Raw genomic sequence first — 17,044 nt, 5'->3', positions numbered from 1 at the left:
ACTGGAAGTTCAACATGACACCTCATGGCAAAGCACTCTCTGAGAATCTGAAAAAAAGAATTGTTGCTCTACATGGAGATGGCCTAGGCTATAAGAAGATTGCCAAGACCCTGAAACTGAGCTACAGCAAGGTGGCCAAGACCATACAGTGGTTTAACAGGACAGGTTCCACTCGAAACAGGCCTCACCATGGTCGACCGAAGAAGTTGAGTGCATGTGCTCAGCATCATATCTGGAGGTTGTCTTTGGGAAATAGACATATGAGTGCTGCCAGCATTGCTGCAGAGGTTGAAGGGGTGGGGGGTCAGCCTGTCAGTGCTCAGACCATACACCGCACACTGCATCAAATTGGTCTGCATGGCTGTCATCCCAGAAGAAAGCCTCTTCTAAAGATGATGCACATAAAAAGCCTGCAAACAGTTTGCTGAAGAAAAGCAGACTAAGGACATGGATTACTGGAACCATGTCCTGTGGTCTGATGAGACCAAGATAAACTTATTTGGTTCAGATGGTGCCAAGCGTGTGTGGCAGCAACCAGGTGAGGAGTACAAAGACAAGTGTATCTTGCCTACAGTCAAGCATGGTGGTGGGAGTGTCATGTTCTGGGGCTGCATGAGTGCTGCCGGCACTGGGGAGCTACAGTTCATTGAGGGAACCATGAATGCCAACATGTACTGTGACATACTAAAGCCGAGCATGATCCCCTCCCTTCGGAGACTGGGCTGCAGGGCAGCATTCCAACATGATAACGATCCCAAACACACCTCCATGATGACCACTGCCTTGCTAAAGAAGCTGAGGGTAAAGGTGATGTACCGACCAAGCATGTCTCCAGACCTAAACCTTATTGAGCATCTATGGGGCATCCTCAAATGGAAGGTGGAGGAGTGCAAGGTCTCTAACATCCACCAGCTCCATGATGTCATCATGGAGGAGTGGAAGAGGACTCCAGTGGCAACCTGTGAAGCTCTGGTGAACTCCATGCCTAAGAGGGTTAAGGCAGTGCTGGAAAATAATGGTGGCTACACAAAATATTGACACTTTGGGCCCAATTTGGACATTTTCACTTAGGGTTGTACTCACTTTTGTTGCCAGCGGCTTAGACATTAATGGCTGTGTGTTGAGTTATTTTGAGGGGACAGCAAATTTACATTGTTATACAAGCTGTACACTCACTACATTACATTGTAGAAAAGTGTCATTTCTTCAGTGTTGTCACATGAAAAAAATATAATAAAATATTTACAAAAAATGTGAGGAGTGTATTCACTTTTGTGAGATACTGTATGTCTCTTGTATTTAGACAATACACCAATCAGCTATAACCTTATGACCTCTGACAGGTAAAGTGAATAACATTAATTATCTGGTTACAATGGCACCTGAAACTGGGTGGGATATATTAAGCAGCAAGTGAATGTGTTGTCCCTGAAGTTGATGTGTTGAAAGCAGAAAAAAATGGGCAAGTATAAGGATTTGAGTGACTTTGAAAAGGGCCAAATTGTAATGGCTAGACAATTGGGTCAGAGCATCTGCAAAACTGCAGCTCTTGTGGGATGTTCCCAATCTGTATTGGTCAGGACCTACCAAAAGTGGTCCAAGGAAGGGAAACCAGCGACAGGGTCATGTGCAGTCAAGGTTCACTCATGCATGTGAGGAGCGAAGGCTGGCTAGTGTAGTCTGAGGAGCTACTGTAGCTCCAATTGTTTAAAAAATGTAATGCTGGTTTCGATAGAAAGATGCCGGAACACCGCAGTTTGTTGTGTTTGGGGCTGCATAGCCACCGAACGGTCAGGGTGCCCATGCTGACCTGTACCCATAACCAAAAGTATCTACAATGAGCACGTGAGTATCAGTGCATTATGGGAAGGAAGAAAGCAAGTGGAGGCAGAGGTCTAGTGGAGTCAATGCCTTGGTGGGTCTGGGTTGTTTTGGCGGCAAAAGGGGGACATTCCTAATGTATATTTTGGTGAGTGGTCATAATGTTATGGCTAATTGGTGTATTTGTTTATTCTGGAGTTCAGCTTTAAGCAGTAGGGAACTGGTATCATTTGAGTTTATATATCCGCTGTGTAGACTTTGTATCAGCTGATTAATGGTGTGCACTGTCCAGCAGAGGTGACAGCAGCCGGGATGAGATGGTTCTGCACTTGGCCTCCAGTATCCTCAGCAGACTTCCAGTGACAGTGGAAGGAAGGTCAGAGCAGGACAAGGCAGCAGCTACATCAGACAAGGCAGCAGCTACATCAGACAAGGCCACGACTGTCAACAGCTTGTTCACTGATCCTGCTTGGGAAAGACTTGTGAAATCAATGGAAGGTATGATATGCAACTTAAGTCCCTCTTGCTTATAACAAACCTGTGCATTGCTCATGCTGGGCTTAGGTTATTGCCCCTCCTCACTCCCCAACAGCACTTACTAGAGAGAGAGCTGAAGGGGTTTAAAGGGGAAAGTATCATGTATTTTCCGTGAGTCGGCTCTGAAACTAAAAGTCATTTTTGATGTGACGTTTAACTCCATGCACACTTGCATTTTTTTAAGTTCCTAGAAGCTGTTATTAGCATTTTTTTCTGCTCCTTGAAGCTAAATAGCGTTATCCTATGTGTCCATGCACATTACTTTAGGCTATTAGCGTTTTTTAAGCTTTAGCATCTAGGAGCAGAAAATAAATAGTTTTTGTAGAGTTTCTTGGAGCGTTTTCCAGCAGAAACGCTCAAACGCTACTTCTGAGTTTTGTTTTTTTTAAAGGCACTGCAAAAATGCTAATAAAGCACTAACGCTCCTAAAAGGCTACTACAAAGGGCTATTACCATTGTTTTTTTATCCAGAATTTTTTTTAGCTTAAAAAAAAACCTCTAGTGTGCATAGAGCCTTACATTTTTACTGATTTAAAAATTCTATTGATTATCTGGACATAAAGAAAAGTGATAATCGCCACTGCTGATATAAATCCTTTAGGCTGGGTTCACACCCGCATCCAATTCGCATAGCAGGAGAATATGACCAGCTCTCTGTGGAGCTGGTTCACATGTCTCTGGGGTGGCTGCGGAGTGCACTGCACAGAAGCGCTGTGCGTCTTTGCCTCAGCTTCAGGGCCAAATTAAGGCAAAGATTCTGCCCTGATTCGTCCCTGAAACGGAGAACAGGGACAGACAGCGTTGCTGTGCGATCCGCAAACGGTTTAGGTGTGAACCGAGCCTTAAGCTCTTTAGACGGTCTGTTGTTTATAGACAGACCAGAGACAGAGAGGAGCAGTAAAGCACAGCCACTGGAATAGGTCAATATGGAAATGAATAACTCTGTGTAGCAATAAAAAAAAAAGCAGTGATGCATAATAATCCATTTAGATTTTCAGTTTATTTTATTCAGATTAATAAAAGATGATTTCCGATTTGTTGTTTAGATTATTCAAGTGCACTTTGCTTTTTGTGACACCGAATTAGATGAATGTCACGATTGTTCAACATTTGTGTGCTTTATTGCCCTCGGCTGTGTCTTACTTAAATGAAACAAAGGTAATAACCCCTTAAATTGGGACTTTGACTGGACCACCCACTCGCAAGTATATATAAAAAATAATCTTTAATAGTATAGAATAACATACATATAAAAACACATATGATAAAGATGCGCAACATGTGCTACATGAAAAATCAACCAGTCAATTTATATATGCAATAGGCGTACAAAGTGAATGCCCAAATGCCCAACGCGTTTCCGGTAGTGATGTTCCAATACCTTCGTCAGGGGCCAGGGTTTCAAAAGGTTTAACATTCAAATAAATTCCAATGTGATGATTCCATGTCAAAAAAGGGCACTAGAGACCAATCAGTCCACATTAGCACTACACAACTCGCCACCTGTGGGTGTCGTAAATATTTCAGTACGTTCTCAGGGTGCACAATGTCAGCAATATCTGGAATATGATGAAGTGATCAGATAGACATAAATACCAATACCTTCTTCAGTGACTACACACTGCACACCGGATCACCATACCTATAGGTCCTATCTGAGGTGGAACGCTGGGACATTCCCTCCTGGGCTATTTAACCAAACAGTATTAACTGCAAGCAGCTGTTATGTCCCACCTAACTGAATTGAACTCGAATTGAACCTGAAGATTACCTATAGCTAGGGTTCCAATTTTCCCCCATTGGTATTTATGTCTATTTGATCACTTCATCATATTCCAGATATTGCTGACATTGTGCACCCTGAGAACGTACTGAAATATTTACGACACCCACAGGTGGCGAGTTGTGTAGTGCTAATGTGGACTGATTGGTCTCTAGTGCCCTTTTTTGACATGGAATCATCACATTGGAATTTATTTGATTGTTAAACCTTTTGAAACCCTGGCCCCTGAAGAAGAACATCACTACCGGAAACGCGTCGGGCATTTGGGCATTCACTTTGTACGCCTATTGCATATATACATCGACTGGTTGATTTTTCATATAGCACATGTTGCGCATCTTTATCATATGTGTTTTTATATGTATTTTATTCTATATTATTAAAGATTATTTTTTATATATACTTGCGAGTGGGTGGTCCATTCGAAGTCCCAATTTAGGGGGTTATTACCTTTGTTTCCAGTAAGGGGGATGGGACCACCATGCTCGATATGATATGATGGGAGCCTCTATTTTTTCTACTTAAATGAAACCTGTCACGATAGAAATATGTGGGATGCTATGATGTGATCTCTACTTCTGGACACCATTGTTGTAAAATGAAGATTAAACTTTTATTTACCACCACCGGAGATGTTTCAGGGGCACTGAGGACCCCTTCCTCAGGCAGCAGTAATTAATGAACACAACAAGCAGGGTTAAATACCCAGCCTGAGTAATCCTCACAGCGGATTGGTCAGGCTGGGTATTTAAATGCTGTTGTTATGCATACCTGTCACTGCTGCTTGAAACATCACACACATTTTGTGGTGACAAATAAATGGTTAATCTTCATGTGCTACAGCAGTGTGCTGGTGATAATTTGTCTGATTTTTAACTGTTTATGAAGGCGCCATCCGTCAATGCACCTCAGCAATTGCCTTCATCAATGGTTTATGGCTGAAAGGATTGCAATGACTCTAATGCCCCATACACACGATCAGAAATTCCGTCAGAAAAAACTTGGATGGTTTTTCCGACGGAATTCCGCTCAAGCTTGGCTTGCATACCCACGGTCACACAAAAGTTCTCTGAACTTTCGACCGTCAAGAACGCGGTGACGTACAACACTACGACGAGCTGAGAAAATGAAGTTCATTGCTTCCGAGCATGCGACAAATTGTTCCTGAGCATGCATGATTTTTTTGCTTGTCCGAATTGCATACAGATGAACGCATTTTCGGATAGGAACTTTTTCCGACCGAAAAACAGAGAACCTGCTCTCAATCTTTTTGCTGGCTGGAGTTCTGCCGGCAAAAGTCAGATGGAGCATACACACGGTCAGAATATCTGACCAAAAGCTCACATCCGACTTTTGCTGGCAGAATTTCTGATCGTGTGTATGGGGCATAACTGATTTTTCAGCTCTCCCTCTGACTCTCATACTGTCCATTTGGCATTAATACTTTGAGTCACTGACCCAGGACTAGTATGCAGATAAAATTGTGTGGCTTCTTTGAATAACATACACATTAGTCAGTAATTCAGAAATTAGAGGCTCACTATACAGTGGGGAAAATAATTATTTGATTCCCTGCTCATTTTGTAAGTTTGCCCACTTACACAGAAATTAATGATCTATAATTTTTATCATAGGTGTATTGTAAATGATAGAGATGGAATATCAACCAAAAATCCAGAAAAAATACATGATACAAATGTTATAAATGGAGTTGCAGTTCAGTGTGTAAAATAAGTATTTGATCCCCAAGCAAAACATGACTTAGTACTTGGTGGAGAAACCCTTGTTGTCAAGCACAGAGGGAAGCCGTTTCTTGTAGTTGGTTACCAGGTTTACACACATCTCAGGAGGGATTGTGGTCCATGCTTCTTTTCTTTTTTTTGAACCAAGTAGTTTTTGTTATCAACGTTTGATACAATACAAATACAATGGTCCACGCTTCTTTACAGATCTTTTCAAAATCCTTAAGGTTTCTTGGCTGTCTCTTTGCAACTCGAACTTTAAGCTCCCTCCATAAATTTTCTATGGGATTAAGATCTGGAGACTGATTAGGCCACTCCATGACCTTAATATGCTTCTTATTGAGCCACTTTTTTGATGCCTTGGGGGTATGTTTTGGGTTATTGCCATGCTGGAAGACCCATCCATGACCCATCTTCAGTCATGGAAAGAAGCCTGTACCTTTAGTAGAGAAACAGCCCCAAAGCATCATGTTTCCACCTCCATGCTTGACTGTAGGGATGGTGTTCTTAGGGTCATAGTCAGCATTTTTCTTCCTCCAAACATGTCGAGTCCCCCTCCTCAAGAAGGCACATGTACAGTCATGCCAATGAACATCTAAATTATTTAGAGAAGGGTTAGTAGAAAGTGCTGTGGTCAGATGAGACCAAAAGTGAGCTCTTTGGAATTAACTAAACTCGCCGTGTTTGGAGGAAGAAAAATTCTGACTATGACCCTATGAGGGCCTTCCCTACAATCAAGCACGAAGGTGGAAACATGATGCTTTGGGGCTGTTTCTCTGCTAAAGGTACAGGCCTTCTAAGGGGCTCATGGATGGAGGCCATGTATTGTAAAATCTTGGATGAGAACTTTCTTCCCTCAGCCAGAACACTGAAGATGTGTCATGCATGGGCCTTCCAGCATGACAATGACTCAAAACATACCACCAAGGCAACAAAGGAATGGCTCAAGAAGAAGCACATTAGGCCATGGAGTGGCCTAGTCAGTCTCCAGACCTTAATCCCATAGAAAATTTACAGAGGGAGCTGAAACTTCGAGTTACCAAGGATTTAGAGAAGATCTGTAAAGAAGAGTTGACCAATTCCCTCCTGAGAGGTGTGCGAACCTGGTCACCAACTACAAGAAAAGTCTTACCTCTGTGCTTGCCAACAAGGGTTTCTCCACCAAGTCATGTTTTGCTTGGGGATCAAATACTTATTTTACTCACTGAACTGCAACTCAATTTATAACATTTGTATCGTGTGTTTTTTCTGGATTTTTGGTATATATTCTGTCTCTATCATTTAACCACTTAAGGACCAGCCGTGGCAGTTGTCCTGTGGCAGGCTGGCTCCCCTGCGTGAATCGGCGTCATTGTACGTGGGGCACTTTATATTGAATAGGAGGCACGCGTGCGCAACGCCGGAGCTGATACGTGTGGCCGGCAGCTGCGATGTCTGCCAGCCACCCGCGATCACTCCACTGAGACAGAACGAGGATCTGTCAATGTAAACAGACAGATCTCTGTTCTGTCAGGGGAGTAGAGAGTGATCTGCTATTCCTAGTGATTAGGAACAGCGCTCTCTCTCTACTCCCAGGCAGTCCCATCCCCCGATACAGTTAGAAACACCTCCCAGGGAACACACTTACCCCCTTGATACATTTATACAGTAGTCGGTGGCTATTTATAGCACTGATCGCTGTATAAATGTCAATGGTCCCAAAAAAGTGTCAAAAGTGTCCTATCTGTCCGCCGCAATGTCGCAGTCCCACTAAAAATCGCAGATCACCACCATTATTAGTAAAATAAAAATTAATAATAAAAATGCCATAAATATATCCCCTATTTTGTAGACACTATAACTTTTGTGCAAACCAAGCAATATACACTTAATGCGATTTTTTTTTTTTTTTTTTTTTACCAAAAATATGTAGAAGAATAGATATTGGCCTAAACTGATAAAAAAAAAAAAAATTTGTTTTTTAAAATTTTATTTTGGATATGTATAGTAGCAAAAAGTAAAAAATATTCGTTTTTTTTTTTTTTTTCAAAATTGCCACTCTTTTTTGTTTATAGCGCAAACAATAAAAAACTGCAAAGGTGATCAAATACCACCAAAAGAAAGCTCTATTTGTGGGGAAAAAGTACGTCAATTTTGTTTGGATACAGCGTCGCACGACCGCGCAAATGTCAGTTAAAGTGACGCAGTGCCATATCGCAAAAAATGGCCTGGTCATTAAGAGGGGCAAATCCTTTCCGGTCCTTAAGTGGTTAAAATACACCTATGATAAAAATTATAGACCCTTCATTTCTTTGTAAGTGGGCAAACTTACAAAATCTGCAGGGGATCAAATAATTATTTTCCCCACTGTATGTCTGGCAAGAATTAGCATTTCCGAAGAAGATCAGCAGTGACAGTTCTAGTGTTTCTCTTATGACTGGTACTCTTGAATTCACCTTCATGTAGCAGCATGCCAATACAAGTGGCAATATTGCCATCTGCTGGCCAATTTATTTTCTACTTCACTGTCCTGCACCTTGATTATCTGCTACATTTGTATCACTCTGCTTTCCCTATTCACCCTCGTTCCCATTGGAACAACTTATCATGTGATCGCATGACGAGTCGCACCCTATTGCAAGCAATCGCACTGTTCAAATCAGTGCAACGCCAACTTTTCGGGGCTGCATCGATTTGAAAAAGTCGTTTCTGCACTACTTTTGGCAATTTCAGGTCCAAATGGCACTGACATGCGGCTTTGAAATCGTGCGATTTCAGATAAAGTTTGATTTCAAAGCCACAGTCAATGTGAATGAGGGCTTCTGTGAAGAGATGGTCTCAGCACAGAGACAAACAGGCTTGTATTCATTTCTAGTTATATTGTCCACCTGCCAATACTAACAATAAAAGAGTTACGTGTGGCTCAGACCTTTTAGTGTAGGTTTTACAGCTCCGATCTCTTGGTGTTTTGTATTTTGGCACCAACATTTATGTGAAAAGGTTAAAAGAGATGTTTAGAGTATATAAAAAAAAAAAAAACATCTATACTTACCTTTATGCTGCAGAATCAGTCTGATGCTGCAGCTGTCCCACGTCAGTTCTAAGCCCAAGAAATAATCAATCACATGACTGCCGATCACTCAGTTCTTGTTCTGATCGGAACACAAAGCAGTGACTGTCAGTCTGTGCTCTCTGCTTTGGCTCTTAGCCTTGCGCTGAGAACTGGAGCCATCTGTCAAAAAGGCAGCTGGGTGGATCCTGACAATATGGTCGGGATCCTTCCAGAGCTTGGAGCATCTTTGCTTTGTCAGCTGGCAATGGGCAATAGCCCACTATAAGCGGACTCTGATTAACATGAAATGTATTAAGGCATTCTGTAATCAACAGTTTATATTATTTTGCAGTCTTGATAGAAACTGCTAATTGTAGGTTGCCACAATTCACTCAAACTTAATTCAGATTACAAGATAACAACCAGTGAAAGCACTTAGAGGAGGTCCAGCTTCCCCACAAAAAATTAAAAGTCAGAAGCTACAAATACTGTAGCTGCTTACTTTTAATATATGGACACTTACCTGTCCAGGGATCCCGCGATGTCGGCACCGCAGCTGATCTTCGCTGCCATTCCTCGTAAGAGAACCCGGCTTCCCTACTGCGCGCTGCACTTTCTAATTGGTCTGGTGGCGGAAGGGGCCGAACTTCCAGGAGAACGGGCACATCCCTTCAATATCCCTTTCATGCCAAAGCCTATTTCTGACATTTGTTGCTCGCAAGTTAAAATCCATATTTTTTGCTTGAAAATTACTTAGAACCCCCCAAACACACATATATATATATATATATATAAAATATATTTAGCATAGACCCTAGAGAATGAAATGGCGATTGTTGCAATATTTTATGTCACACGGTATTTGCACAGCGCTCTTTCAAACGCAATTTTCGGGGGAAAAAAGGCACTTTCATGAATTAAAAAAAACCGAAACAGTAAATATTATGTTAGGCCGAGTAAATAGATACCTAACATGTCATGCTTTAAAATTGCGCACACTCGTGGAATGGCAACAAACTACGGTACCTAAAAATCTCCATAGGCGACGCTTTTAAAAAAATTGCGGTTACCAGGTTAGAGTTACAGAGGAGGTCTAGAGCTAGAATTATTGCTCTCACTCTGACGATCATGGCGATTCCTCACATGTGTGATTTGAACACCGTTTACATATGCGGGCGCGACTTACATATGTGTTTTCTTTGCTGCGCAAGCTCGTGGGGACGTGGGGCGCTTTCTTAATTATTTTTTTACATTGTCTCTGTAGAAAAAAAAAAAAAAAAATGTTGATCACTTTTATTGCTGTCCAATACCCCAAATCCCTTCTTTGCACTTCAAAGTATTCAGATCGCCAAAAACGGCATGCATCATTCCGGTATAACCCCTGAAAGCCGAGGCCGCATATATGCGTACGGTCGGTGCTAAGGGGATAAGCGGAAGTTCCACTTTTGAGTGGAACTCCGCTTTAAATACAAGCCCTCATTCACATCTCTAGCCATCGTCATTGTGGAGAAATTAATCTTCAAAGTTTACAACAGAGACACTGAAATCACATCACACAACAGGTATTTTATAAACTTTATAGTACTGTGATCTTTGAGGATGTATTACTTCACAGTACGAGCAGCTAGAGAGGTAAGGGATGACTTGTTTAAGATTATGTAAAAAAAAAAAAAAAAAAAGAAGAATGGCTATAGTCTGGGCTCACGTGCACTATATGTGCCACAATCCCTAGCAACACATATTCACCTTCTCTGTTCCATTTGGCCACTAGCAGCAGAGTAAGCTTTGTGTAAGATCTTAGTTGTGATGTGGAGCTTACAAGTCTCTCTCCTTGCTCCCATGTGACAGTGCTGGGTTCATGGGCAGCCAATCATCAAGCAGCAATATGTGAGAATAAAGGGAGCGAGTCACATGCTCCCCCATAAGTGGATGCACTCTATGCTTTTCTTCTCTTCATTCTGGGCAGCCTGTGGGGCACCATTCTGTGGTGTGGAGCAAAGATAAGATGAGCATATGCAGATAGAATGGGTGGCAATTAAGTGAACCTATTACTGCATGGCCATTGCTCAGGTTTACCATAAGGATCGAAGTTAGGTTTAGGGATTGAGTTGAGGGTTGAGATTTTGTATATAGGCACACCATTTAGAGTTAGGGGTTCAATTGAGGTTTTTAGGGTAAATTACTTATTTTGATTTTCAGATATGATTTTTGCTGTGTCCAAACATCAATCTACTCTAAACAAATTATTGTACAAAATTCATGTGTCACAAACATTTGCCCCTGATAGTGATATTCAGCGATATTTAAAAACCAAGATGCAGGCAAGAATGGAAATCTCCAAAAAGTCTATACCCCTGTACCATTATATTGGTATATTACCGGGATCTTCCTAAACTGACAAGAAGAATAAAAAACCATTGTGTAAATCAAGAGAACCTGATCTTTCCTGTAATAACAGGCTGGGATTGTGTTTGCAGGTTACGACCCTCTGGTGAATTCCGCTCTGCTGACTGTTCTTCATCAGGAGATTGATCGGTTTAATCATCTACTGTCAGTCATGCACAGCTCACTCAATGCTCTGCAGCAGGCTGTGCGGGGAGAAATTATACTGAATAAAGTCCTGGAGGAGCTCTATAACTCCCTGGGCAACCTCAAGGTGCCTGAGCTGTGGCAGGTAAGTGCAAGCACATTCATCAAGCTTTGTTTTTACAATGGGCAAACTCACCATGAAGAGGTTTTATTTAAAGCATTTTTCTGGGTAAAGGGAAAAATATTCAGTACAATGCTGCAATACATGCATACTTTCCAACGTTTAGTCTTATATATGCTTCATGTACAGAAAACAAAAATGGTTCATCCTCTCAAAAATCCAGTGAGCTCCTGTAGCAAGCTGACAGTGCTGCCTCTTACTGTGAAATCCCAAAAAGTGTTGTCAGCCCTGCCTACTGGACTTACAAAACTCCACCTAACCCCAAAATAATGCCGATGCCTTGTGAAGATGTGTACAAAAAGGGCGTGGGAGAGGTAGTTCTAGGGGTGTGCCTACAACAGTAGGAACAGAACCACCAGCAGCACCCCCTTTAAGAATGTTACAAGGCTGGTGACGATATCAAGAGGGTGTAAAAAACAATGATTTCTCTCCACAGGAAAAGAAGAAAATAATTCTGGTACATGCTGGGAGGCTTAGGGGTCAATGTGGGTCATGTCTATACATATTCTTTAAAAAGTGTGTGTGTCATTACTAATGTATGTCCTCAGTTGCTGACGATAATAAGGATTCACATAGATAGCAGCAAACTATACCCTAAGGGCAATGGTGTTTAGGATAACTCTGTTCCGCTGATTAAACCATGCCATTAGCTTAAAATGTCTCTTACATGCATGGGATCAGTGGGGTAGCGTAGGAGGGCAGATGGGGCTATCGCCCCGGTGCAAAATTAGAGGGGCACAGAAATTAGCCCCACGCCATCCCAAGTGTGCTGGGTCCGATGCCTCATCCAACTGCCACCGCTAGCATTTATATAGAGTGGTGGCTGCTAGCGCCCTTAACAACCAGTTGGTTGTCAAAGAGTGCTCTGGCAAGCCGCCCGCCACGTCCTTAAAAACTGATACGTTATCAGCTTTCAGGAGGGTTGCCCGCTGACAGCTAAATGTAAACTAAATAATTGCCGGCAATGAAAGCTTCAGAAAAAAAAAAAGCATGGGGGTCCCCACCCAATCCTTACCTGACCCTTATCTGAGCATGCAGCCTGACAGGCCAGGAAAGGAGGGAGCCCTCCGGAACTAATAGGGTCCTTGTCCCTATCAACATGGGAACAACAAGGTGCTTTGGAGGGGAGGGCCTCCCTATGTCGAGGGCATGTGGCCTGGTATGGTTCAGGAGGGGGGCACTCGCTCGCCCCCCACCCCCTGTACTGGCCTGCCAGGCTGCATGCTCAGATAAGGGTCTGGTATGGATTTGGGGGGGGGGGGGACCCCTGCGGCATTTTTTTCCCCCTCAAAATCCATATCAGACCTGAGGGCCTGGTATGGATTTTGGGGGGGGGGTAGGGGGATGCAGTTTTTTTTTTTCTTTTTGCCATGGGGTTCCTCCTAAAATCTATACCAGATCCTAAGGGCATGGTAGGGATTGGGGGGCGGCCCACATTGTTTTTTTAATGGAGTTTTCATTGCTGACAATTGTTTTGTTTACATTCAGCTGTCAGCAGGGAACTCATGACTCATCTGCCACTATGGACGCAGTGCCCAGTTCTCCAGCCTGTTCCCCCGACAACCAGCTGGTTGTTAAGGATGGCAGCTGTCACTCCTTATAAATGCAAGCGCTCCTAAAACTTGTTTTTTAAAACACTCCTAAACACTGCAAAAATGCCAGCTAAAATGTGAATATGAAAGTTTTTTATCAAACGCTTTTTCTAGAGGTTTTGGAGCTGCTAGTGTGCATGGAGCCTAAAAGTCCACACATTAGGGGGTGCAAATTACTTGCCTTGCCACAAGTGCTGAAAACCCACGCTACGCCACTGTATGGGATAGGAGGAGATGAGGGAAGGGCTTTTTGAACGTGATTATAATTCACCATCCATTTGAATGTTAAAACGAATGTGTCGTATTTACTGTGTTTCAGCGATGCTCATACGAATCTTGTAAACTACTTGGCTCCTGGGTAGATGATCTTGTACAGAGAATTGGGTTTTTCTCCACATGGTCCAGTCATGTGATTCATTGTGTACAGGAGAGGTGAGAGACTTCACACCGCGACCCCCAAAACCTATAATGAATGTCCTCTATTATTGAATCAAGCAGTGCGCTGTCGTTGGCTAGGCCAAGATGACGTCACTCCCACGTACATGTGGGATTTCCGTCAGCTTCGGCATTGGCAAATTTGTGCAGTGAGCACAAAGCACAGGCAGGTAAGGAGATTTAATACAGAAGACACAAAGCATGTCTCTTCTGCATTAATAATCCTTTCCGTTCTCATTTTCTAGCCTAAAGTTCCACTTTAAATATATTGTACTATGTTATATTTAGGTTTGGTCAGCAGCTGGGGATAAAGAAGACATTCAAACTTTCCAGACCAAATACATCCCAAACGTCCGACGCTCTTCCGGAGAAAGGGTCACACCTCACAGGGGAGCCGTACAAATACTGGATTCCTGCGTTCTTCTTCCCCCAAGGTAGGCAAGAGGCTGAATTCAATTTAACTAGAAAGTAAACAGCTTTTATAATTTTCCCTTTTCTACTGGCTCATCGCACCGTTTTGTACAATGTGTTCTTGGCAGAGGATACTTCATAAAAAAAAAAAAAAATCCCTGTGAAATATAAACCAGTGGGTGACTTGTGTCACTGGACTCCCTCTGTGGCTAAACTATCACTTTCAGGTAGATTGACACATTAGGATATAAAATTAAAAACAATAAAATGAAGCTTCACAAGATCATAAAAATGGCAAGGTTATAGATTGTGTTGTATATATCTGTATACACTCACCAGCCACTTTATTAGGTACACCTTGCTAGTACCGGGTTGGGCCCTCTTTTGCCTTTAGAATTGCCCTAATTCTTTGTGGCATAAATTCAAGAAGATGTTGGAAACATTGCTGAGATTTTGGTCCATATTGACATGATGGCATCACACAATCGCTGCAGATTTGTCGGCTGCACATCCATGATGCAAATCTCCCATTCCACCACATCCTAAAGGTGATCTATTGGATTGAGATCTGGTGACTGTGGAGGCCATTGGAGTACAGTGACCTCATTGTCATGTTCAAGAAACCAGTGGTGAGATGATTTGAGCTTTGTGACATGGTGCATTATCCTGCTGGAAGCAGCCATCAGAAGATGGGGACACTGTAGTCCTAAAGGGATGGACATGGTCAGCAAAAATACTCAGGTAGGCCAGGGTGTTTAACCACTTGACCACTGGGCACTTAAACCCCCTTAATAACCAGACCAAATTTCAGCTTTTGGTGCTCTCACATTTTGTATGACAATTACTCAGTCATGCAACACTGTATCTATATGAAATGTTTGTCCTTTTTTTCACACAAATAGAGCTTTCTTTTGGTGGTATTTAATCACCGCTGGGTTCTTTATTTTTTGCGGTATAAAAGAAAAAAGACCGAAAAATCTGTAAAAAAAAATGCATTTTTCTTAGTTTCTGTTATAAAATTTTGCAAATAAGTAATTTTTCGTCACATATTTTGGCCAAAATTTATATCGCTACATATCTTTGGTAAGAAAAACCCAAATCGGTGGATATTATTTGGTCCTGACGGCCTATCTAATTTCTTGAGACCCTAACATGCCAGAAAAGTACAAATACCCCCCAAATGACCCCTTTTTGGAAAGAAGACATTCCAAGGTATTTAGAAAGATGCATGATGAGTTTTTTGAAGTTGTCATTTTTTCCCACAATTCTTTGAAAAATCAAGTTTTTTTTTTTAGTTTTTTTTTTAGTTTTTTTTTTTCAAAAAATTGTCATATTAGCAGGTTATTTCTCACACACCTATTATGCATACCACAAATTACACCCCAAAACACATTCTGCTATTACTCCCGAGTATCGTGATACCACGTGTATGAGACTTTTACACAGCGTGGCCACATACAGAGGCCCAACATGCAGGGAGCACCCAGGCCAGTTCTGACATTTCTCTCCTACATGTAAAAATCATTTATTAGCTAGAAAATTACATAGAACCCCAAAACATTATATATATTTTTTAGCAAAGACCCTAGAGAATACAATGGCGGTCATTGTAACTTTTTATCTCACACGGTATTTGCGCAGCAATTTTTGAACGCTTTTTTTGGGAAAAAAACAGTTTTGTGCTTAAAAAAAAACAAAAACAGTAAAGTTAGCCCAATGTTTTTGCATAATGTGAAAGATGAAGTTATGCCAAGTAAATAGATACCCAACATGTCACCTTTCAAAATTGCATTCGCTTGTGGAATGGCGCCAAACTTCGCTACTCAAAAATCCCCATAGGCGACGCTTTAAAATTTTTTACTGGTTACATGTTTTGAGTTACAGAGGAGGTCTAGGGCTAAAATTATTGCTCTCGCTCTACCGATCGCAGCGATACCTCACATGTGTGGTTTGAACACCGTTTTTATATGTGGGCGGGACTTACATATGCGTTCGCTTCTGCATGCGAGCACACGGGGATAAGGGCGCTTTAAATTTTTTTTTTTTTTATTGTTCATTTTACTTTTTATTAGTTTAGTATTTATTAGTATTTTAGTTTGATGCTTTTTTCCAAAAAAAAAATTTTTTTGACCACTTTTATTCCTATTACAAGGAATGTAAATATCCTTGTAATAGGAATATGGCATGACAGGTCCTCTTTACAGTAAGATATGGGGTCAATAAGACCCCACATCTCGCCTCTAGGCTGGTAAGCCTGAAATAAAAAAAAGATCCTGCCTTCGATCATAGCGGTGAGTCGGTAGAAGCACCTGAGGGCAGCGGGAGGGGGGGACATCCACTCTCGCCTCCCGTAAGAACGATCAAGCAGTGGAACAGCCGCTATGATCGTTCTTATGGTGTAGAGAATAGCCGGCTAAAAAAGTTGATATCCGAATGATGCCTGTAGCTGCACCCATCATTCAGATATCCCCGCACAAAGTCAAGGATGTCGTATGACGGCCGGTGGGCGGGAAGTGGTTAAAACACATTTTTTTTAACACAAAGTTGTCCATTTATACAATATTTCTAACACATAGCATGTACATACCAAAAATGACACCCCAAAATAGATTCTCCTACTCCTCCTCCTGAGTACGGCGATACCACATGTGTGAGACTTCCACAGCCTGGCCACATACAGAGGCTGGGTATGGCAGGGTACTGCGGAGTATGGCGGGGTTTTGTAGAGTATCGCCGAATATGGCAGGGTATTGCAGGTTATTGCAGGTTATTGCGGGGTATTGCGGGGTATTGTAGAGTATTGCAGCGTATTGTGGGTATTGCAGAGTATTGCACAGTATTGTGGGTATTGCAGAGTATTGCACAGTATTCTGGGGCATTGCAGAGCATTCGGGATGGCTGAGCATGGATGGATGGCTAGATGTCACTGAGCAGCGCTGTGGGCACTACACATCCAATCGGTACACAGAGGGGAGGAGAGTA

General features: G+C 42.1%; 1 protein-coding gene across 1 annotated transcript in view; it reads left to right on the top strand.

Moving 5' to 3' along the window:
• Positions 1-17,044, top strand: part of DNAH14 (dynein axonemal heavy chain 14) — a 415,539-nt gene that overhangs the window by 392,763 nt on the left and 5,732 nt on the right. The window contains 4 exon segments of the mRNA XM_073628322.1: positions 2,117-2,319; positions 11,392-11,588; positions 13,536-13,648; positions 13,940-14,085. Coding sequence (XP_073484423.1) covers positions 2,117-2,319; positions 11,392-11,588; positions 13,536-13,648; positions 13,940-14,085 — 659 coding nt within the window.

Source organism: Aquarana catesbeiana, linkage group LG04, assembly GCF_042186555.1.
Source record: "Aquarana catesbeiana isolate 2022-GZ linkage group LG04, ASM4218655v1, whole genome shotgun sequence".
Classification (NCBI taxonomy): domain Eukaryota; kingdom Metazoa; phylum Chordata; class Amphibia; order Anura; family Ranidae; genus Aquarana; species Aquarana catesbeiana.
This window is presented reverse-complemented; position numbering and strand designations above follow the sequence as displayed.